Below are 24,020 nucleotides of genomic sequence, written 5' to 3'. Positions count from 1 at the left end.
ATATGTCATTATGTACTAAATAATCTTTAAGATTTTTGCCTCTGCGATAACACGACATCAATGACGTGCTATGGAGTGGTTTAAGGTCCTTATCAGAGGTAATGATCGGCCACAATCACTGCCAGTCTGCTGCCTGTCTGCATATGGGATCGAAGACCCGTTCTGCACATGTGCACAACGGGTCAGGCGCCTGCGCAGATTCCCGATGATCAGGAATCTGTGTTCAGCAGTGCACTAGCATGAACTGCTGAATAAGGCCCTATGTTCTCTTTTTATTTCTTTTGTATATCAGTAGACACCTTGGAGTCACTCAGTGGATTGCTCTTACATTTTTAAGAAGCACCTGAACCTTAGCCACACAAATATATGGCTAACCATTAAATATTGCTGTCTAATTATACAGATAAAATATATTAGTCTTTCTCTTATCACTTTTTTATATTTTAGGTTCCTGCTCCAGTTAAAATTTTATTTACAAAACACACAAATTGCAAGATAATTTTAATATATATTTTTTTTATAGTTTAGTTCTTGAAGACTATAGGTAGCACATACACATACAATTCAAACAGCTTCTTCTCAGCTCATCCACATTTTAGCTATCCACTTGCTTGCCAATTAAAACATTGCAGATACTTAACTCACCTACACTGTAAATTTATTATGCTTCTGACTAAAACCATAATGTATACTGTAGATGTTAACAAGTCAACCCAAATAAATAAAACAATATGATAAAAACAGTCATTTATCTGTAGGGTTTTCTATTGCACACTGGCATACTGTATGGGTTAAAAAGTATTATAACTGATGCTTGTTGTTTAGTAAGTTAAATGTGCAAATTACACCATAAAGGGTTTACTGAAACTGGTTCTGACAAGCCACAAGCCAGTCATGACAGGGGAATACATTAGCACACTTATTTACCAGATAATCCAAAATCAACTTCTTGTAAACCAGTCGTCATGTTTGATCTCTGAGAACAAGGATCAGCAAATGTCATAAAATGGTAATTGTTAATAAACTCCATGGGAAGCAAAAAAGCTATTATATTTCCAAGAGCACGTGCAGTGATATCACATAGTGTTCATCAGCAGCATTTCCTATCCACCACAAAGTCAATGTTAGTTATAAGATTCCCTATTGTGCAATAATATGGATCCTTACTTACTCAACCCTTACCTAATCAGACAGAATTGATTTGGGGGGGCCAGTGCCTCATAAATAAGAGCTTCAGCATGACACTAGAAGGGAAAGCAGGATCCTACCAGGTGCTGATTGCTTGCACTCCTATGGGATACAGTGTCACAGTTAAAGAGATAGATCTGCACTGTGGAAAAGCCAGACACGGACTCTCAGATATAACCTTCAAGAGTACCCGGGAAGATGCTGAAGTCTTGGAAACACAAAGGAAGTATGTCCCTTACAGAAAGAAAGAGATGTTTGCTTAAAATTAAGTCTGTAAAACAGCATCCTCCACTACCACTATTGTTTGCTATCTGCTGCCTGAGTGCCCTTCACCTTTCATCAGGTAAGAGACAAAATACTACTTATTCGCTGTTTATAAAAATGCCATATACAAAGTTTTTTGTTTTCTTTAACATTTTTAACTGTCTATTAAAAGACAAAACTGTCAACATGGATTACAGCATTTCAGTGACATAAGTGGTTGACCTGCTGTAGTGTCAGTGAGCTGTCCATGGTGCTAAACTAAAGGGATCCTGTACCCAACTCAAAATAAATGCATTATGCATCTAGTAATTATTGCCAAAATTGTTTATAATAATTATGTAATAACTGTTTTTCCTTGAATAATTTATTTTAATTACTGTAAACTTGACATCTATTTTAACCAAGATAAAATGCATTATCAATAATACAAACTTTGCAATGTATTAATAACAAAATGAGAACAAACTATGGTAAACTGTTATGTTGCTAATTATTTAAGGTGAATTATTTACACTGTTGTTTCACAGTGTGCTAAGGATTACATTTGAATTAAGAACAATTGAAAGGGATTATTTGAAGAATGAGGACAAACGCATAAGAGAGTATTGTAAAAAAAAATGACTATGTGCCATAGTTAAATGTCTAAAACAAAACAGCCCAGTTTATAAGCAAACAACCTTCTTTTAAAAAATCAGTTTACAACTGTCAGGAATAACATCTTCTTTTGATTGTTTTCTGGTTACCATTTGCTATTACAATTGTCTTTGATATATGTCCCCATGCCCTTTTGCACCCCTCCACCTTTTTTTTTCTTTACCCTGTTCCCTACATTTGCGAAGAATAATTTTCGGCAAATTAAGAACTATCGTCCGAGATTAGAAAGTTCCCGTATTATTTGCTTTACTGTGCAAAAATCAAAATTCAATTTTTAATACTTGTAAATATTTGTTTTAGAAATATAGTCAATAGATTAGGTTAAGTATTTGATTGATGACAAGTTAATCTAGTATTTGTAATGCTTACTTACCTATGGGAAGTGTGACTATAACCTTTTTAATTAAATCAGATAGTTTATGAGTTATTAAACTGGTTTCAATGTATTGTATTATCAAAACAGGATTCCCTCAGTCAGTACCACAATACATGAATGAATTGGATATTCCAGAAAGTGAGGTATGTTTGCTTTATTATATAGTACAGCCAATTAAATAACATGCATTCCTAACAAATGTCTCAGAAAAAATATATTATAGTTACTTACAATATAAATGTATGCAAGAGGCAGATTATCCTACTTTATGTTGACCAGACTCTGGTCACAACAGATTACTAAAAATGTTAGGTTATTGGCAAAAACAGAAACAAAAGCAATTAAAATTAGTTTAGAAATTCAAGGAAGTACACTGTAATTTCCTCATCAAAATCAGTCATTCTCATACAAGCAGTGCCCAAATACACAATCAAAAGTGAGCAGTTAATACAGACACATACACAATTAGTTAGATGGCAGTAAGTGTCATTTTGATTGCAAGGAATAAATTCAGGGTCAGAATATTATATGACACACAATTTTAATGTTTTATTTAAAAAAAATTATAGTCCATTATTTACTTATGATTAGAAACGAGAGGTTTGATTTTGAATTGGTTCTTACCACCAAGTTCGGATCTGAAAACAAGGCAAAGCGTCATCTTCCAGGAAAGAGTAAAATTTGCGACGTGCATCTCTATTTATATTTAACTGGATTAACAATCTGAAAAGTGTTTAGCTTTTATTTCAATTTTTTTGTTAATACAATTGTAAACTATTTATAGTGTATACAATATTTAACAAGCATCCTTAAGATGAATTAATAACAATTTTTACTGTTTTTTTCAGTCAGACGGTAATTTGTGTCTTTTTTGTCTCAAGTTGCATTCATTTTGATTGCACATGAGAAAATCTTTGCAATCTGCATTTTTTTTTAATTCATAAACATGGCTTGGGATTGTGTACATCTAGGGGCCGAGACCGGGGATAGAGTGGGCATGCAGTGGTGGGCAATGGGTGTGCAATCACAGCCAAAGTAAGGGCAAGTAGTCACTAAGTGCAACTAAAATGACAGCCAATAAGGTTCCTGTAGGGGTCTGATTTTCATGTGCTCTGACCCTGGTGTATGTGTAACATTGATAATGATGACTGCATGCGATTGGGCACACACTGTAAAAACACTGGTTCATTTTATGCAACACAGCCATTTATGCAAAACTCCTAAAACTGTTGCAACAGTTTTTTAAAAGCGGTTTTACACAGCATTACACATTTGTCGACACTGCATTACACATTTTACGAAAAATATAGAATGCTTCATATTAAGTTGTGATAGAGGGAGCCTGCACATACATTTTTAAGTGTGTGTAATTAAATAAAATAGTATATCCTGTTTGAGTCTGCTACTCTTCACATTTGAGTACTTATTAACTAATCTATCCATCAACTATTATGTGTTTTCATTGTGTACAAAGATTTTTAGCTATTTCAGAACTCACAGTGATACCATGATCCCAGTTGGAATCCAGTCATATCAGATTCAGGCCCTGATTCAGAGCCGGACGCTCTAAATCAGGGCGTCTTTCTTTTTTTATGGAGGGGCCTCCTGGCCGCTCGCATTGCTGTGGGTTGCCACCCACAGCTAATGCGAGCGGCCAGGATGATGGTCGCGATGGTCAAGACCATCGCGACCATCGGGCTTGCGACGAGACCCTTGTGGTAGGGTCTCGTGGCCGCAAGCCCCAGAGAGCTTTCGGGTCAAATAGAGCTGAAAGCTCTCCCACTGACATCACTTGTGATGTCAGTGGGGCCACCCCCAAATGGTAGGCGTTCCTATGGGAACGCCTCCGTCTGGGCAGCCACCCCCCGACCCGCCCAACAAAGGGGGCGTGCTGTCACTCAACATCAACAGCACGCCCCCTTTGGTGCGAGACCTAGAGCGACGGAGTGCCCGTCACTATCCGGGTCTCGCGCATGTGCACGACGGAGCTGGCTCCATCGTGCGCATGCGCTCTGGGCCACCATCGACCTGGTTGCGAGCGCTCAGCGCTTGCGACCGGGTCTGAATCAGGCCCTGAGTTAGAACAAGGGGAGGGAGCTGCAAACCAGAGGAGGGAATTACAGCTTGAGACTTGCAAATGCGATTTCACTCTGAATAGATTGCAAAGATGCAAAAAAATATTTTACGCACGCATTAATTACACAAATTTCCTCAAAGAGCATGGTGCAAAGCAGTTTGTTTTTCCATTTTTAAATACAATTGTATATACAATAATATTCATTATTAATTACCATACATTACACAACCTAGGCTCCTAGTTGGCACTCAAGGGTACAAATTACCCTAAACCATTTTTTAGGGTGGGAAGGTAACGCAAACCAGTGACTAGGTCCTAACATGATTTTAATCTGGCTTTGAGCTGAGACAATTGGAAAAATGCCATTGATATGCATTCATAAATCTTATACTTGAAATGTAATTAACAATGCTTAAAATCCTGCTGGACATTGTGTAACAAGTATTTTATTTCTTTTACACCTAGAGATTAGCTTTCTGCTTCAGTCAGTGGACAGCACTGTCAGATCAACCACAGGTAAAATTAATAACAGTGAAACAAAGTAATGTGTGTTCCAGTTAGGTCATGTATGTTTGCTTCAGTTTCATGTATTCAATTATAACATCTTCTAGTCTGTAGTATGTAGTAGTACACAGAACTATTTATTATAATAACATAATGACAGAATACATTGAGAATAATAAAAAAGCAAATGGCTTAAACTTCCAATAATAAGACAATAAAAGCAATAAAAAGTTTAGCTCCAATCAGAGAAAATATTGAGAATAAGAAATATGCAAATAACTTTGACTCCAAATAATAGAAATACAACTATCGGGAGCCTATGCAGTTGTCCAGAACGGGGAGGAAAAGCAAGTCCTTCCAGGTGGTTACTGCAGACACAATAGGGCCGACGCATTTTGACCTCCCCTTTGCTCTTTTTCAAGGCATACTCTGCATTCAGCACCTGCGGCTCCTTTTCTCCAGCCGGGTAGGAACTCTTCCATTTGCTGCTCATATTGGCTCTAACTTGATCTAAATAATTATATTTTTTTTATCTGTATTTCTTTATTTGGAGTCAAAATTATTTGCATATTTATTATGCTCAATATTTGCTCTGGTTAGAGCTAAACGTTTTATTGCTTTTATTGTCTTACTATTGGCTTACATTGGCTTGTTTATTATTCTCAATGTATCCTGTCATTATGTTATTACAATAAATGTTTCACAATTTTATGCTGAACTATAAGTTTTAGAAATATATCACCATAAGGTCATTACCTATTACTTTTTAGCCATTATTTTCTATTATTGGGGTCATATTGGGAGACCCTGTGGAATTGTCCTCCAGGGCTTGCTTTAATATCTGGTCTGCGGTCAGAGACATATCTACATATACCAAAGAACATAGAACTAGTCCTTAGTCAATATGTGCCAGTATGAAAATTCTACACCTGTTTGTATGTGTCTGTTACAAAAGGATTTGTCACAATAAAAACAAGACAGGAACATTACAATAATGCAGAAAAATATAAATGGATGCAATTTCAACCAAAATCGCATTCAGAAACAATTCAGAATAAGACATGACAGGGACAAGTGAGGTAGACAGATAGTAGACAGGCATTAGACAAAGGGTAGATGACCTTGCCTGTGAGAGCTTACATTCTAAAGCAAATAGAGAAAGAGAGACAATGGGAATACTTGGCACAGGAGAGGCAATGGTGCAGAGGTCAGCCAGAAGCTGAGGTCAGAAGATGCAGAGACCTAAATGGAGTAATGATGGCACAGAAGCCATAATGCAGCAGTGTCCTGGAATGGCTAGATAGTGCAGATACCAAGATTATGTCCAGTAGATGTAGTACAGAAAGCAGGAGGTTATGAGTAGTGGTGCAGTATCCCATCTTAGATAATGGGCTGTGTTACATGGAGTTGACCCAAAACAGGAGGCAGTTCCCTGGCTGCCAAATGAGGCACCAGACCAAAACCTTGGTTGTAAGTGTGAGGAGGGCCAAAACATCCATGACAGGTGAGATGGACCTTGTGAATGGTCCAGCACAGCCGAGGCTCGGGAGACTCAAACAGCTGGAGCTGGAGTGAGATAGGCCCATAAAGAATTATCCATGTGGCCACCCAAAAGATGGATGTAGGCCACCAAAGTGTAGGCCAGGTGTTGAGTCGGGACAAGCAGTCAGAGCCTGGGAGTTGAGTACTCCCATGGGGTCAGAAGAAAGGAAACCAGGAACTTATTCAAGCTAGTGGAGGCAGATATAGCACAACCATTTGGGTGCTGGAGCCGGGGGTGGGAGCTCAGGGAGCATGCAACCATCATTGGACCCATCCCCCTACCAAACCATGTATAATATATCTGACCAATTTTACACAAATGATAATAATAAAGATCCTGGAAGTGAACTGAAATCACTGACTGCAACTATTTGTGTGGTAATATCTATTTTTAAATTGAGCTGTTTAGTGTGAGGCTAAACAATAAATGGTACATGCACACGTATGTGGGGAGGTTTACTACAGCTTCTAAAAATGAAAATTGGAGGTGTTGCCCATAGCAAGCAATCAGATGCTAGCTATCATTTCTCTATTGCATCCTATAGAGTAATAGAACATGATTGGTTGCTATGGTCACCACCTCCACCTGTCTATTTTGGAAGCTTTAGTAAATCTTCCCCTTAATGTTGTGTGCATCCCACTTTCCTTGGAAAGCCTCATAATGCCACTTGTGTGACACCACTTGTTACTGCATCTGGGCCATGAGTATGATCTGAAGGGAAGATGCATGTTCATGCACAGGGGGAGGTCTATAAAACTTTGTAAAGAGCACAGGTGGGGGTGTTGCCTATAGCAACAAATTAGATTTATCTACCATTTCTATTGCATTATAGAAAATAATAGAACCTGATTGGTTGCTATGGGCACAAAAGGGAATACAAGTGCACAACTCCAAATTGGTTGCTATGGGCAACACCCCCACTTTACAAGGTTTGATACATCTCCCCCACAAAGTGCTATTATAAAATAGCAACAATAAAGTACCAGAAACTACTGATGCCTCCCTATGATATCTCTCTTAGGAGGTGATGTAGGATAAGTATCATGCTGAAGAAATAATGGTCCAATGTTTATTCTGATGCATACAGTGTAGAGGAACTATTTTTGGCTTTGAATTTTTTGACTGTAACCTGCATTCCTGTTTCTCATGAGGCATAACTGATAATTGTCCTCCACAGATGCCTCCCCAGGAGACACATTCATCTAAACACCCAAATGCTTTCCTTTCAGGTACAGAGACAGAGCTGTAGATTTACTAAACGTCGGCTTTGACCGATGAATTTTAAATGACAATTGTAATTAATACTAAACAAGCCAGATTTAGAGCTAATTACTAATGTCATTTAAAAACCATTGTTTAAAGCCGCTGATCATTGGCTGCATTAAAAATCCAACATTTAGTAAATATACCCCAGAGAGCACCAATCAGGATCTTCAACGTGAGTTTTTGTGCCATTAAAGACTAACCTTGTCAGATCTTGTCAGAATGCGATAAGCAAAGCTGGTTGTATGCTGCCGTTCAATAAGAACGTGTATAAATTGATGTTATCAAACATACGCCTAAAATAATACAAACTGTGGCAGTTGCAGGTCTTGGGGGAGAAAAAAATTCAAAAATAAAGAAAAATAAATAGGGAATTAAATATCAATAATTGGGTGTCACAGTCTGCATTAGTCGCAACTAAAAATATCTGGATTCATTTAATCAGTAAAAAGTTAGTACTGGCAGTGTTGAGGTGCGGAGCATATGGACTCCAGGTGATGTGGGCTTGCTGCCAGAAGCCCACGGGTCACAGCTCTATAACTACCCTCTTACTTGGCTAGATGTGAAGTGTGGACAGATGGAACCAATAACAGGCTACAGGATCAGGATCCAAAGCAAAAGTAGCCAAGGATTACTCTTTTTTTTTATTTGGCAATAATTGAGTCTGTCCTATGTACCTCAATAATTGTGTGGTTTGGTGCAGCCAGTGAACGAGACAAGGCAGAGAGTAGTTAGGATTGCGGAAAGGATAATTGGAGCTAAACTTCCTTCTATTCAGGAGTTATACTTGTCTAGGGTTAGGAAGCAGTCTGATAATATCATGGCAAATGAAGCTCATCCGAGTCATGATGTTTCAACTGCTCCCGTCGGGAAGGCGATATAGATCATGTCTTGCCAAGACCACTTGACATATCAAAAAAAATTTCTGCAGGCGATTTTGCTGTTAAATTCCATAATTGTAAATATCAGGTCGTCATTGTTCAAATTGTTCTATTTAAAAAGGTTTTATTGTGTATATTAATCATGGTTTTGTATATGTTTGTAGACTTGGCCAATAAAGTTGATTCTGATTCTGATTAGGGGCACAAGCACAGGTTCAGAGGTGGAGATATTAGCAGTAATATTAGGATAACAAGCACAGGTGCAAAGTCTGAGTAACTGTCAAGGAACTGGTAAACGTGCAAACAATACGAAACAAATATAAGCTCTGTGGCTAAAGATATGGAGTTTTTAGTGCTAGTTTAAATAGGCAGCCCAATTCTAAATCGCACGGCACTAATAAGTAAGCAAACATTACCTACTTTTGACAAGGAATTTGATGGCAATGTTGGGCTTAAAGATGGAAGACAGACATATGAAACTCTGCTGGCTGCTGTTCCTCTATGTCGCTAATATTTGGGAGTGTGGCACTGGATCATAATTTCATTGCCCAGTGCCACATTCCCAGTCTGAGGAATAATAGATGCTTACAACCTACTCAGCCTAAATGGTGAGAAATAGTGGGTGGACACCATCTCCGAGAGGGAGGAGAACTGCTTATGGTGCCCACAAAGCTTCTACCAACCCTGTACAGAAAAAATTTTATCAGAAAAGAATAAAATAACTTAACATATTATACTATAATATACTTTAGAGAAGATACAGAGGAGGTATGAGATTTTTTAAATATATTGAATGTATAAATGGAGAGAAATAAAGAAGGCAGCATAATATAACACACAAAATGCACTAAAATATTCTGCAAATGGTAACATAATGGAGAATATTTTTATAGTAAGGGTGATAGATTTAAGGCCCAGTCTCCCACCAAATGTAGTGAGGATTCATACAACAGAAAATAGGCACATGCCCTCGGAATACTCCCTGTTAGTAGAGCTGGATTTTGCTAAGGATCAGCTCACAGCTGAGCTCAGTATTAGTAGTTTAAAGTAGAGCTCTATGGAACTGTGTTAAGGAAAACTGGACAGCTGGAGTTTTCCAGTGATGTGAGCAACAGTGTGATCCGATGCCCTGACTTCAGGCTTTCGCACATTATGGAGGGCAGGTTATATTGAACAAAAGTGGACAGCCTCTCAAAAACATTTTAAAATGCATCAGTCATATATTGCTCAATTAGGAGTGCACTACTGTGCAGACTCCAGTCTTCCTGTCCCTCCAGGGAGGCTTCATGCCCTGTCCCAAGATGGCCACCATGGACACTAATGAACATGCACAGGGGACATCTTGTTTTTACTGTGTAAGAGTGACATGGTGGGAGACAAAAGTCTTCTACTTAGCTACTATGAGAGACCTGATTATGAGAGACCTGCATATAAAGCTGTTCCATCATCCTGCACCGCTACCCGTTTGCAGCATACACTCATGACCAGTGAGCTGTATGAAACCCTGCTCTGCTCAAGCTCCTCTCCATTACCAGTGTGCATGTAACTGTATGGATGGATGTACCTGCAATCTATCAATAAACCAACACCACTGGTTAAGTAACTGGGCTGCTCTGCTCTGTCATCTGCTGATCTGTGCCTACATAACTCTGCAACATCAACACCTGCACACAGCTCATTTCCAACAGGTTATGGGCCCATGCACACAGACGCCAGGCCCGGACTGGCCATCGGGCACTTCTGGCAAATGCCAGAAGGGCTGATGGGCAGATGGGCCGATTTTGGCTGAAGCGATGAGCGCAGGCTTACCCGGCCGGTGCTGCAGTGTTCAGGGGATCCCGTTGTTTACATACGCCGCGGCTGCATCATAGCGTAATGACGTCATGACGCGGCAGCATCATGACGTCATTACGCTGGCAGCGGCCGTGTGAATTGGCCAGCTTTATCCAGCTCCCGAGAGCTGGCAACTTGCCGGGTAAGTGGGCGGCGTCATGACGTCCTGGGTGGGTTTGATGCGGCGGGGGCAGGGCATGCCTTCTGTGAGTGTAGGGGGGCGGGGGCCGACTGGTGCACAGTAGCGCGACACCCACGGCGCCGGCGGTGATGTCATTACACATCCCAGGCGCTCAGGGATATAAAAGCGCTGCGTGGGCAGGAAGCCTGAGAGCCTAAGGACTGGACCTGGACGCCATTTTGGGACTGCATGAGTTGCCAGCTGAGAGACCCCAGTGAATCATGTGTGCAGTGACAGTCACATTGTCAAAGTGAGTGTGCACAATTTTAATTCCCTTTGGTGTGGTGGGTGGGCTGCAATGTGCAAGCTAGCAGTGCCTGGCCAGGCAGTAGTCAATTGGTGTGGTGGGTGGGCTGTTATGTGCCAAACTATCAGTGGTCACTAAGGAAGTAAACTACTATGAGGGGTATTCAATATGAAACGTTAACTTCACTGTCGAAGTTAATGTTTCATATCGGAGTTTTCACCTGCGTTAAAGTATCGGGCGCGCTCCCGCTTATCCCCGTATTCAATATAAAATTAACGAAAACGGGAAACTCCGAAGTTGGATTTGTGTAAAGTAACGAATTTTTCCTTAAAAAAATTGTAAGACCTCCCTAAAGTTGTAAAAACATGGGGGAACACTATGGGTACCCCTGTTTTAGCCTTTAATTGAAAGTCGGGGATTTAAATAGCCGCAGCAGGTGTAATACCCCTGTAGTGCCGCTTACAAAAAAAAACACACAATACTTGCCTTAAACCCCGCTCCTGCCTCTGCCGCCATCTGGTCCGCCCGGCTGCTCCTCGGAACCATGGGATAGACGTCATGACGTCTCTCCCATAGTGTACATGGGGAGAGCCGGAAGCTGGAGTTCAGGGGAGAACTCCAGCCTCTGGCTATCATGGCGCTGTAGGGAAGGAGCCGGGCTCCCGCTGGTAATAAAATCTCAGCTGGTGTCCGGCTTGGAGCCACCTTGCAGCACCGGGCTAGAGGATACTGGTGGAGCAACTGTGCACGTGAACCTCCAGCCCCCCCTAGTTGCAGCCCTGCATGTGCCATTTTTCCATGTTGCACTGTACCATAAGCTCCCCATCAGCATGGCAATATAGGCAGTTGAGCCCCTCCCCGCAGTGTTACCTGGTGCAGGCAGAGATGCCGCCGCGTGGTGCCAAAAACGGGTGTGGCCTTGGACAAGGGTGTGGTGAAGAACTCCAAAAATGGGGCGTGGCCTCGTGGGACAGGGGCGTAGTGCAGCGCCGCCAAAAACGGGGTGTGTCCTCGCAGCCCGAACCCCGGTGGTCCCGTTCTTGCTACTCAAGGGGGGGGTGCAGGAGGTGCCTTGTGGCAGTGCCGGCTCCCTTACAATGTCAGCAGTCGAGTGCTGCACTCAATGCTACAGTGACACCACCCGGGTGTGGGCCGCACCTCCCCCCTTTTGACGCCACTAAATATAGGGAAGGGATCCCACAGCAGGTGGGCCTGTGTACTCTAAATGCCAGGGCTGATTTTTAGTCCCAGTCCGGCCCTGACAGACGCCATCTTAAAGTACATATGTAGTGCAGCCTGCATAGAAACACAGAGTTAAGACAGATGAGAGTGTTTCCAGCGCAGTATAGAAATAGTGAGTATGGCTGTACCTGCAATCTATCAATAAACCAATACCACTGGTTAAGTATCTGGGTTGTTCATAATTTGAGTAATCTTCTAGTTTGTGGATATATAACTCTGCAATAACAATACCTGCACACACATTATGTCCAACATATATATAGTCAGGTCCATAAATATTGGGACATTGACAGACTTTTCATATTTTGGCCTCTATTCACCACCACAATGGCTTTGAAATGAAACAAACAAGATGTGATTTAACTGCAGACTTTCAGATTTAATTTGAGGGTAATTACATCCAAATCAGGTGAACGGTGTAGGAATTACAACAGTTTCTATATGTGCCTCCCACTTTTTAAGGGGCCAAAAGTAATGGGACAAACGAAACAGTCCTAAATCTAACTTTCACTTTTTAATACTTTGTTGCAAATCCTTTGCAGGCAATTACAGCCTGAAGTCTGGAACACATAGACATCACCAGACGCTGGGTTTCATCCCTGGTGATGCGCTTCCAGGCCTCTACTGCAAATGTCTTCAGTTCCTGCTTGTTCTTGGGGCATTTTCCCTCTAGTTTTGTCTTCATCAAGTGAAATGCATGCTCAATCGGATTCAGGTCAGGGGATTGACTTGGCCATTGCATAACATTCCACTTTTTAGCCTTAAAAAACTGTTTGGTTGCTTTTGCAGTATGCTTCGGGTCATTGTCCATCTGCACTGTGAAGCACCGTCCAATGAGTTCTGAAGCATTTGACTGAATATGAGCATATAATATTGCCTGAAACACTTCAGAATTAAATCTGCTGCTTTTGTCAGTAGTCACATCATCAATAAATACAAGGGAACCAGTTCCATTGGCAGCCATATATGTCCACACCATGACACTACCACCACCATGCTTCACTGATTAGGTGGTATGTTTTGGATCATGAGCAGTTCCTTTCCTTCTCCATACTCTTCTCTTCCCATCACTCTGGTACAAGTTGATCTTTGTCTCATCTGTCCATAGGATGTTGTTCCAGAACTGTAATGGCTTTTTTAGATGTTGTTTGGCATACTCTAATCTGGTCTTCCTGTTTTTGTGGCTCACCAATGGTTTACATCTTGTGGTGAACCCTCTATATTCACTCTTGTGAAGTCTTCTCTTGATTGTTGACTTTGACACATATACACCTACCTCCTGGAGAGTGTTCTTGATTTGGCCAACTGTTGTGAAGGGGTTTTTCTTCACCAGGGAAATAAATCTTCTGTCATCCACCACAGTTGTTTTCTGTGTTCTTCCGGGTCTTTTGGTGTTGCTGAGCTCTCCGGTGCGGTCTTTCTTTTTAAGAATGTTCCAAACAGTTGATTTGGCCACACCTAATGTTTTTGCTATATCTCTGATGGGTTTGTTTTGATTTTTCAGCCTAATGATGGCTTGCTTCACTGATAGTGACAGCTCTTTGGATCTCATATTGAGAGTCGACAGCAACTGATTCCAAATGCAAATGTCACACCTAGAATCAACTCCAGACCTTTTACCTGCTTAATTGATAATGAAATAATGAGGGAATAGCCCACACCTGTCAATGAAATAGCTTTTGAGTTGATAGTTCCATTACTTTTGGCCCCTTAAAAAGTGGGAGGCACATATAGAAACCGTTGTAATTCCTACACCGTTCACCTGATTTGGATGTAATTACCCTCAAATTAAATCTGAAAGTCTGCAGTTAAAGCACATCTTGTTTGTTTCATTTCAAAGCTATTGTGGTGGTGAATAGAGGCCAAAATATGAAAATTGTGTCAATGTCCCAATATTTATGGACCTGACTGTATAAGGCTACATTCGTAGAACTTAAAACTAAATTCCCCCCTCAAACTCCATAAAAAATGTAAATAAAAAAAAATATCGACCAATCAGTTCTATTCTGCCATCAATTTCTGTATTGCCATGTAGGATGAACAATTAATGCTATTCTTAAAATAATATGGATCATATATACAGTATTTAAAAAAAAACAAAAAAAAACGTAACCTGATATCATTGAGGTGGTGTATTGTAAAGCACATTTTCAGTTTTTCACATGTATTTGATGAACAACAAATAGCAGGATTCATGAGTGTTCTTTCTAATGGTAAAATTAATATCACCAATTTGAACAGTAGAGTAGATATCTGACAAAAGCCTTTCACTTATCACTGTAGCTTCCAGGAAATAGTTAGCACATCCCCGGAGTACTCTCCGGAGAACTATTGATTTATCCAGCACGCTCAATGTACCACGGTGGAACACTTCGCACGCACCTAATTCTAGAGTGGCAGCGTGCTAACAGGTGCAAGCTTTGGCTGAGACATATCTACATATCAAAGTATGTGTTTGTCCAATTAAGCTTGACATATATAAAATTAATATCATTTTCTCTTAGCAAGCATAAGCCGTATGGTGTTATTTCATTATTACCATTTCTTGTATCCTCATCTATCTACCTCAATTGCATTTTAATTCAGCTTTGTACAGGTAATTGGAAGCAACAAGGATCATTCATCCATTTAAATCATTTCCCAAGTGTTTTCATTATTTCATATTATAATACTAATAAAAATAACAAAATAACACTGTAATGTGCAAAATTATATTACACTACTTGTCACATAACTTACCACATAGAAAAATGTAAAGTATATGTCTGTATCAGTCTAGAAAAAGCAATATAAGTCTAAAGAGTAGCAGCTTTGCTAAAAAATTGTCATTATTAAAAAAAGAAATACAATATATTAGTATTTATAATACTGTCACGTATGCTGGGCATACACTGCCAGATAAAATGTCTGTCAGACCGACAGACATTTTATCTGGCTGCCTGCCAGCCGCAGATGTCGCCGGCATACACTGTGAGAGAAATCTCACAGTGTATAGCCCGACATCCGCGCTCCGCCCCCGGGGGAGGAGACATTTCCCTGTTCCTTCCATAGGAAGGAACACAGGAAATGTCTGTCTGTCGGCCGCGTTGGGCATACACTGCCCGATGCGGCCGACAGTTTCCCGGGTAAACATCGCATCGGACGGGCATGCTGGACAATCCAGCATGCCCGACCGAGCAATATTTAACCCTCGGTCGCCCGCATACACGTTGCAATTATCGCGGCGATCTGCCGATATCGGGCGGATCATCCCGATAATTGCAGAGTGTATGGCCAGCATTATACTTATTATTTATTTGATTTAGTAACAGTTTCTTATATAGCGCAGCATATGCCTTTGCGCTTTACAATTGGAACATTAATAGAACAAAACTGGGTAATAACAGATATATAGGTAGGAAGGCCCTGCTCGCAAGCTTTACAATTACAGGTAGTCAGTAGTTACAGTATGGGCACTATCACTTTTACTTGATACAGTATATGATGATGGGATTTTAGTAGTGACATTAGCTGCTAGTTTATAAAAATATAATTTATTCCGTGAATGCATGTCATATTTAATCATACAGATGATCAGAGGTGCTGTTTAATTAAGTTATTCATTGTGTAGTGGCTATTATTAATATAGGGAACAGACTTTAAACAAATTCACAAATAGATTCACTGAGACAATCATGAGTCTTATTATTATCTGAAACATTACAACACAGTGTATGCTGCTGAATGAGTTTTTGGGTTCCTTACTGAAATTTACTAAATGTCGGTATTTCAAAGCTGCCGATCATCAGCAGCTTTGACCGATCATTTTAAAATGGCAACAGGAATCAATGCTAAATAAGGCTGGCATTGAAAAACTGACATTTAGTAAATCTACCCCTTTGAGGCAGACTAATATTTAAAAGACCCATTGTTAGTTATTTTTTATATTTTACTTTTGTATGGATTCATTTATAGTGCAGCTGGTTTGGATATAGGGCTTTATTCAGAGGAGGCCGTACGGTCTACGACCGCACGGCCGCCTCGATGTTTGTCTACTGCGACAGCGCCGGTCGTAGCGGGTCTCTTTCCAAAGGGGGCGAGCTGTCGATGTTGATTGACAGCTCACTCCATTTGGAAGGCGGGCCGGGGGGGTGGCAGCCCAAATGGAGGCGTTCCCATGGGAACACCTGCCGTTTGGGGGAGGCCCCACTTACATCACTAGTGATGTCAGTGGAGAGCTTCCAGCTTTGACAGAGCCAGAAGCTCTTCGGGGCTTACGACAAGTGAGACCCTACCCTATGGTCTTGTCGTAAGCCCCGATGGTCGCGATGGTCAACGACCATCGCGACCATCACCCTAGCGGTCGTTAGAGCTGTGGGTATTAACCCACAGCCTAACGACCGAAACAGAGGCGGCCGGTCAGGATGCAGTTTCTGAGCGACCGCTTGCATCCTCCGACCGCCTCTGAATGAGGGCCATAGATCCACAGAGTCATTGAGAGTCATTAGAAGAATTTATACTGTCCAATAACTGTATTGGGAATAAACACAATTAGCTATATGCAATAAAACTAGTTGGCTAATGTTACTCTTCCAACATCACAGATCATTTTGGGGACAAACCAACTGTTTGCACAGTTCTTTTTACACTAAAGGGACCACAGTTTGGAGTTGGTTAATGTTATGGCAGGGGGACCACACGCTGTTTGTCTCGCTGCTATAGCATTATCCCAATGGCTTGTGCTGGTTTTGGGAAAATAGGGGCAACCCCACAGTGTTTTCCCCCTTTTTTCCAGTACCAGTCCAGGCTGAGAAGTTCCAGGGCTGATTACTGTTTTAGGGGAGGACCCCATACAATTTTTGTTATAATTTTTTTTAACCCTTTAATTACTTTTTACCCCAACAAAGCCTGCTCAGATATTGGTGATCTGTGTAATGCTTCAATTTGGAATCTGATCTCTTATTTAGGTGTGGAAACAGCTCCTAAGCCATGAGCACCAGGCTTGAGTGTAAGTTTGAGGGTAACTGGTGGTAGAGCAGTGGTCGGGGAACAGGGGTAAATTACCCCACATGGGGTAAAGCTGAAATTCCTGGGGGTAATGGATGCAGGGCTGGAGGTGCACGTGAACCGGGTGCGCTGCTGCACCCGGCGCCAGTGACCTCCAGCCCGGCGGTGCAGGGAGGCTCTAAGCCGGACGCCCGCTGAGATGTTATTACCAGCGGGCGCCCGGCTCCTTCCCTGCAGCGTCGCGTTAGCCGGAGGCTGGAGTTCTCTTCTGAACTCCAGCTTCTGGCTCTCCCCATGTGCACTATGGAAGAGACGTCATGACATCTCTCCCATAGCTCCGAGGAGCAGCTGGGCGGACAGGATGGCGGCAGATGCAGGAGCAGGGATTAAGGTAAGTGTTTTTTGTTTTTTTCTTTTGTACAAGCGGCACTACAGGGGCATAACTATGGGGGCACTGTTACAGGGGCATAACTATGGGGAGCACTGCTACAGGGGCATAACTATGGTACTGCTACAGGGGCATATCTATGGGGGCACTGCTACAGGGGCATTATATGGAGGCACTACTACAGGGGCATTATATGGAGGCACTACTACAGGGGCATTATATGGGGGCACTGCTACAGGGGCATAACTATGGAGGCACTACTACAGGGGCATTATATGGAGGCACTACTACAGGGGCATTATATGGAGGCACTACTACAGGGGCATTATATGGGGGAACTACTATAGGATTTCCTTCCTTTCAAATCAAGGGGGTAACGTCAGCGTATCTAAATATATTTTGGGGTAAAAGAGTTCCCTGACCCCTGTGGTAGAGGATGGTTTAATACAGTTAGTCTTGTTAAGCTCTTTGCTCTGCTTTCTAAGCTCTTTAGTGGTTATATGGTCTTCTTGTCATACCCTAGAGGTGTTCTAAGCACTGGTGTTGATTAATGACAACACAAAATGTCTCCCGGCTGTCTCCAGGATGGACACCAGCAGGTTAGGGGGAAATCCTGATGATACTGGATTATTGGTAATAGCCTCTGTAGCTGAGGTGAGACATGGCTGAGTGCAAGGCCACACACCCCGCTGATTTTTATCAAATTCCTGAAGTATTTACATTTCTCTATATTGTTTGTGCGCTAGTACTTTTTTATTTGAATACATTTGATATAGATCTGAATTTGCATGTCATTTTCCCTTGTGTATTCCTAGAGACACTAAGGGCCTGATTCAGATGTGGACACTAATGCAAACGCAGATGCGATCCCTTAAGCAGCTGCGGTGTGACAATATGTTAATGCATGCAGCAGCCGACACTGGCGGCTTTGCAGATCCAAGCAAGTGCGTGCAAACATGCAGCGGTGGTCGCAAATCCTTCGACAATCGACCATCTAAGTAACCCTATGGTCGCACTGAATGGCCATGGAAATCAAGAGGCCAGCGCCAAGCTTTCTGCGTACAAAGTCAAAGTAGTATGCTGAGACATGCCCCAAAAACGGCCATGACACAGCTACGTTTTTGCCGACACTCCCCGTAACCGGCCCCAAACTGTTCCTAAATGTCAGTCACTTTGCAAGGAAATTCTTACTGCAGGCGGCATCGCTCAGGTACCTTGGCTGGTGCACAGTGCAACCGCCATGCATGTGCAGTCGGGCGATAATCACTCAAATGCGTAAATATCGGCATTGCGTCCACATCTGAATCAGGCTCTAAGTTTTTATTAACTTTCGTCTTTAGATATGAATAATTATAATTCTTGAACCTTCATTTGTTTTGATATATTTCAAGAAAAAATAAACAGAAATTTCGTACATCATTTTTATATTAGCGGATTAACAATCAAATCGTTTTTAAATCTCAAAAAATTACTGTCATATAGAACATGCAATAAGTATAGTAACAACATAATTTGTCTTTCAGCTTTCAAATTTTGTCATGAACCTTTGTAGCACCATTTACAATAGAATGAAGGTGAATGAGGTAAGGAAAAAGCTTATTATGTTACATAAATATTACTGATTTAAAATGAAACACAACAACGACTATAATACATACCGATGTAAGAGGGAGGAAAGGTTAAAGGGGGTAATAACATGCCACGGTCAAGATAAGTATTCTTTAAAGGCTTTAGAAATTTAAAACCCGCAGGTCGTACATCGCATCTTCAGTTCTTCCCTACAGCAGGCAAGATCTGCCAATCTCGTACACGATGCACTGGAATTGTTAAGGACACACGATAGATCGTTGGACACTTTTAAGCACCATATCGTGTCCTGGAGTGCCGGGGAGCTGCCGGGGAGAGTTCAAGGAAAATTGCTCACGATATCGCATCATGAGCACATCGTCTAGTGTGTACGCATCTTTAGTTCACTTGAGTTTTTGTAAAAACATCGTAAAAACATTATGGCAATAAAATGACAATAAAAATAACAAAACAAATGGACAAATAAAATCTTAAAATAAAATTAAATATAATAGAAATAGTCTCAAAATATGTCCATTTGCAACACATTTCAAGGATAGGACTACTTCCTCAGGCAGTCTGAAACATGAAAAATTATGTGTAATGAAAAGGTTATAATTTTGATGTGACATATAACTTTTTCGTCTTAGAAGAGAAGAAAGTAGGTGTCCACCCTTAATGTGCACTGGAGAGACCATGTAGGTGCACAGGTGGCATGCTAGTGTGGCTTATGCTGCAGTTCAGGGGTCTAATGCAGAGTAGAATGCAAATTAACAATATGTGCTGCTGCATTGATTGTGTGGTATGGTAATAAATTAATATATCCACTGGTGTGTAGAGTTGTACACAACTTGCAGTAAGCCCATCTTCTATCTGTACAGTTGATTTACGCCAGTCTATGATACACCTCCTTAGCCATTAGTGTAAATGTGCTTGAAATGTGTACACCCTGCATCACCCTTAGTCACCCTTAGTCACGTGCTCAGTTGCAGAACATGCAAAATGCAAAAACACGCAATATACGCTACACAAACTGGTATACAATGGTAAGCAATGGGTTTTAACAAACACTGCATACTGTACTCATTTTATATTAATAATTTTCCAGGCAAATAACCAAGAAATTTACAAAAGAGTAAGTATAGCAATGCCACATTTACTCTATATATATATATATATATAATGTGCTCTCATTTTATAATGTTCTTTTTACCCCTATAGTTTTTATTTCACTACTCCAGAGCACTTAATCCAGCTCTAAAGACTGGGGTAAGTACATATTATTTAAGTCATATTAATATTTGCAAAATAATACAATAATCATCTGACAATCAACAGTAACATAAAGTATCCATTTGTGATAGTTAGTCTTAAGGTGCGTACACACGGACAGATATATCGTTACTATATCAACGATAACGATATCGTTTAATGATTTATCCTTCATATTGTACATTTTTATGCAGTGAACAACCAACGATGCGCTTTACCGCATGAACGGTAATGATATCTATGATCGTTTGTACATGCAGGTCAATTTGGATGATATCGTCAACTTTGCCTGTTCAGAGATGTGGCAGGATGACTTCATTGAAAGATATCTTTCAAGTCGTTGGTGGTAGAGATCGTACCGTGTGTATGCACCTTTACATTACCAGTAAACATAAACATAGATCTCATACTGAGCAAATTCAACCAAGCTATATTCAACAACGCCTCAATTAACATTATTGAGTAGGGTTAAAGGAGGACGCTACCTAAAACAAAATGTTGTACTGTGTGGAGTTCACTATGTAAACATATGGAGTGTATTCAGGATCCCAACAGTCAGAATCCCGGCTCCAGAATCCCGACAGTCATCAGACTACCGGTTCCAGACTCCTGATGGTCAGAATCCTGATGGTGGGTGTTTTTAGGCTTAGGGGTTATGTTTAGGGTTAGGCACTAGAGGGAGGGTTAGGGATAGACTGCGGGAAGGGGCTGTTAAAGCTAGGCTGCCAAAAGGGACGGTTAGGGTTAGGCTACGGGAGGGGTGGGTTAGGGGGAGGGTTAGGGTAAGGATTAGAATACTTAACAACATGCGTCAGAATTTTTACTGTTGGGGTTCGGGAGCCTGCATTGTGACCATCAGGATTCTGACCGCCGACATCATGTATCCCACCTACACATACAATATGTAGTTTTACTGTTCTGTAACGCACCTTTCTCATGATCCTCCCAATAGGGTATACTTATTAATCAACGGTTTGTCAAAGCTGCCAATCATCGGCAAACACCAAGCATGTTTAGCATTTATTTCTATTGCCGTTTCAAATCTATTGATCAATCGATGATTGCCAGCTTTGACAGCCCATTGGTTAGTAAATATACCCCAATGTTTAAAAAATATTAGTGAAAGATTTCCCTAGTACTTTCTGTAGTGCAGGACAAACGTTATTGGGTGTACACACTGAAAGATATCTTTCAGTGAAGTTATCCGGCCACATCTCTGAACAGGCAATTCTGGACAATATCGTCCAAACTAGCCTGTATGTACAGATGACAAAAGACATCGTTATCGTCCAGCGGAAGCGTGCATCATTGGTCGTTCATTGCATACACACGGAACGATATGAACAATATATCGTTGAATGATATCGTTCATATCATTCAACGATATCGTCTCGTGTGTATGCCCCTTAAGAGGTTAAATAAGCACTGCTCTGCTTCCCATTTCAAATGAATAAAAAGTAAAAATGGAGGAGCATTGATAACTCCAGTAACTGTAGAATAATTTAGCAGCAATAGTATATGACAGAGCAGTGTTCGACCGGAGAAGACTTTGGGGACCCGTTCAGATCTGGAGAAAGGCGCAGCCCACACAAGTAAAACTCAGCTGATATCCCTGTAATAATTGAACATTTTGTTGCCAAGATTTACAAATGTTCAAGATTCTGTGCTACAATACAGTATATCACTTGAAGTGCAATTATAGAGATGTCTCCATACAAGTAACTGCGTCGCCATAACCAAAAGAGAACAAAGGCTATTCATTGCATTTATTTTAGAGATACATTATATCAGTTGTGGTGTAAACATTTGAAATACAGACAATCATAATATAGACACCATAATGTCAACAGGTACATTATGGAGACAATCAAGATGTTGATAGGGACATAATGTAGAAATAAAAAATTAAATATATATAACTGCCTTATAGGTGTATCAAGTACATAAATAAGTTATAAATGTGCCACAAAAAACATATTTATTATATTAAGATCCACATAAATAAGAAACCTTCAACACAGAAGTAACAAAATGTTTTGGACAATACAATGTATCAGCTAGTTGCTATTTCCTTTTAAAGAATAAAATAGTTGCAAAGTGTCTGTTATGATATTGCACAGATCTGTGTTTTAAGGGGATGCAATCGGGAAGCTGGCTGACATTATACCGACAGCCGGCTTCCCGACTGTCATATCCTGGCGAGTGTGAAATGCCCGGCGTCTAGATGTAGACGCCGCTCATTTCACCGACGCCGGGAGACCGCGCCCGGCATCTCGATCAAAGGGATGCCGGGCGCCGCAGGGGGGGAGGGTTAGGTTTAGGGCTCCCGGGGGGGACTTAGGGTTAGGCACCCCCCGGAAGGTTAGGGTTAAGCTAGGGGGAGGGAGGGTTAGGGTTAGGCACCCCCGGGGGGAGGTTAGGGTTAGGCACCTCCCCGGGGGACTTAGGTTTAGGCAGCGGGGAAGGGGGGGTTAGGTTTAGGCACTTAGAGGGGGGATTAGGGTTAGGCACTTAGGGGGAAGGTTAGGGTTAGGCACCCCTAAGGGAGGGTTAGGGTTAGGCGGGTAGGTTAGGTTAGTCAATACTTACTTAGGGACAATTGGGATTTCCAGAGCTGTCGGGCTGCCACTTCTGGGATCTGTTCCTCTGTCGGCCTGACGCTGCCGGGAATCGAACTGCTGGCCATGCGGCCGGCGGTATTACATACCGATTCCGTTTTAAGGCAGTAGCAGCATAGACTGTGTGTTCATAAATCCGTAATGGTATGTTATTTTATGAAAGGCAATGAATCAAGCGGCCTTGTCCGGCTAATAAAAAAAAAATTACGTCAATATCTCCTTTAAAAAACAAAATTGCCAGCCAATAAAGTCTATCTCAGTCGGTGAGCTACATTGCCGGCTCCAGGCTTGTGCACATCTGTACTGATGGACAAATCCTGATGCAGGTGCAGCTTCAACAGCGCTCTCCTACAGTACATCTAGAGATGGTGAGTTAGTACACCGCATAATTATTGTGTATTATCACTGCAGCCATTGGATTCACACTGTATTTGGCAGTGACACCTGGATAACAGTGGTACAACGGGATCGGTACTCCATCATCATCATATGGGATAAATCAGGCAGCACCCCTTTTTTGAGTGCGCATTTTATGTGCCTATTTGATTGGGGGGGGGGTCAATGCTCTTTCTGGCCCAGGGCACCAAAGAGTCTAGTTACGGCTCTGTGTCCTCAGTAGCAGGGGTTTAGTGCAACTGTCACAATAATTCATTTCTGGTGTGTCACATAACAGGTGCATTGTTAGTCAGTGTACAGTTCTCTTGCGGGGAGGTGACTACGATTTTTCTTATATGATATTTAAGGAAATCTGAATGTATGGGTGACATGATAGGATCAGTGCTCTTCCCTCAGTAGGCATCCTGTGCCAGTCTAACTGTTGTGGAGCATGCCGTACCACAGTTTTAGCATGCCCTAACAGCAAATCTGTGGCAGGCCATGCTGGAATCTAGTTCCACAGCTCAAGTGCCATATCTTGACATGACAATTAGGCACATCA

At 41.4% G+C, this 24,020-nt stretch overlaps 1 protein-coding gene across 1 annotated transcript in view; it reads left to right on the top strand.

Moving 5' to 3' along the window:
• Positions 1 to 1,255: 1,255 nt before the first annotated feature.
• The window catches only part of NMS (neuromedin S), a 34,568-nt gene continuing 11,803 nt past the window's right edge, over positions 1,256 to 24,020 (top strand). Inside the window, exons 1-6 of the mRNA XM_088454070.1 lie at positions 1,256 to 1,531; positions 2,570 to 2,625; positions 5,025 to 5,075; positions 19,151 to 19,210; positions 20,302 to 20,328; positions 20,415 to 20,462. Of these exons, the coding sequence (XP_088310196.1) occupies positions 1,387 to 1,531; positions 2,570 to 2,625; positions 5,025 to 5,075; positions 19,151 to 19,210; positions 20,302 to 20,328; positions 20,415 to 20,462 (387 nt within the window). The 5' untranslated portion in view covers positions 1,256 to 1,386. The remainder of the gene's footprint in view (positions 1,532 to 2,569; positions 2,626 to 5,024; positions 5,076 to 19,150; positions 19,211 to 20,301; positions 20,329 to 20,414; positions 20,463 to 24,020) is intronic.

Source organism: Taudactylus pleione, unplaced genomic scaffold (genome assembly GCF_031769625.1).
Source record: "Taudactylus pleione unplaced genomic scaffold, aTauple2 ptg000609l, whole genome shotgun sequence".
NCBI classification, from domain to species: domain Eukaryota; kingdom Metazoa; phylum Chordata; class Amphibia; order Anura; family Myobatrachidae; genus Taudactylus; species Taudactylus pleione.
This window is presented reverse-complemented; position numbering and strand designations above follow the sequence as displayed.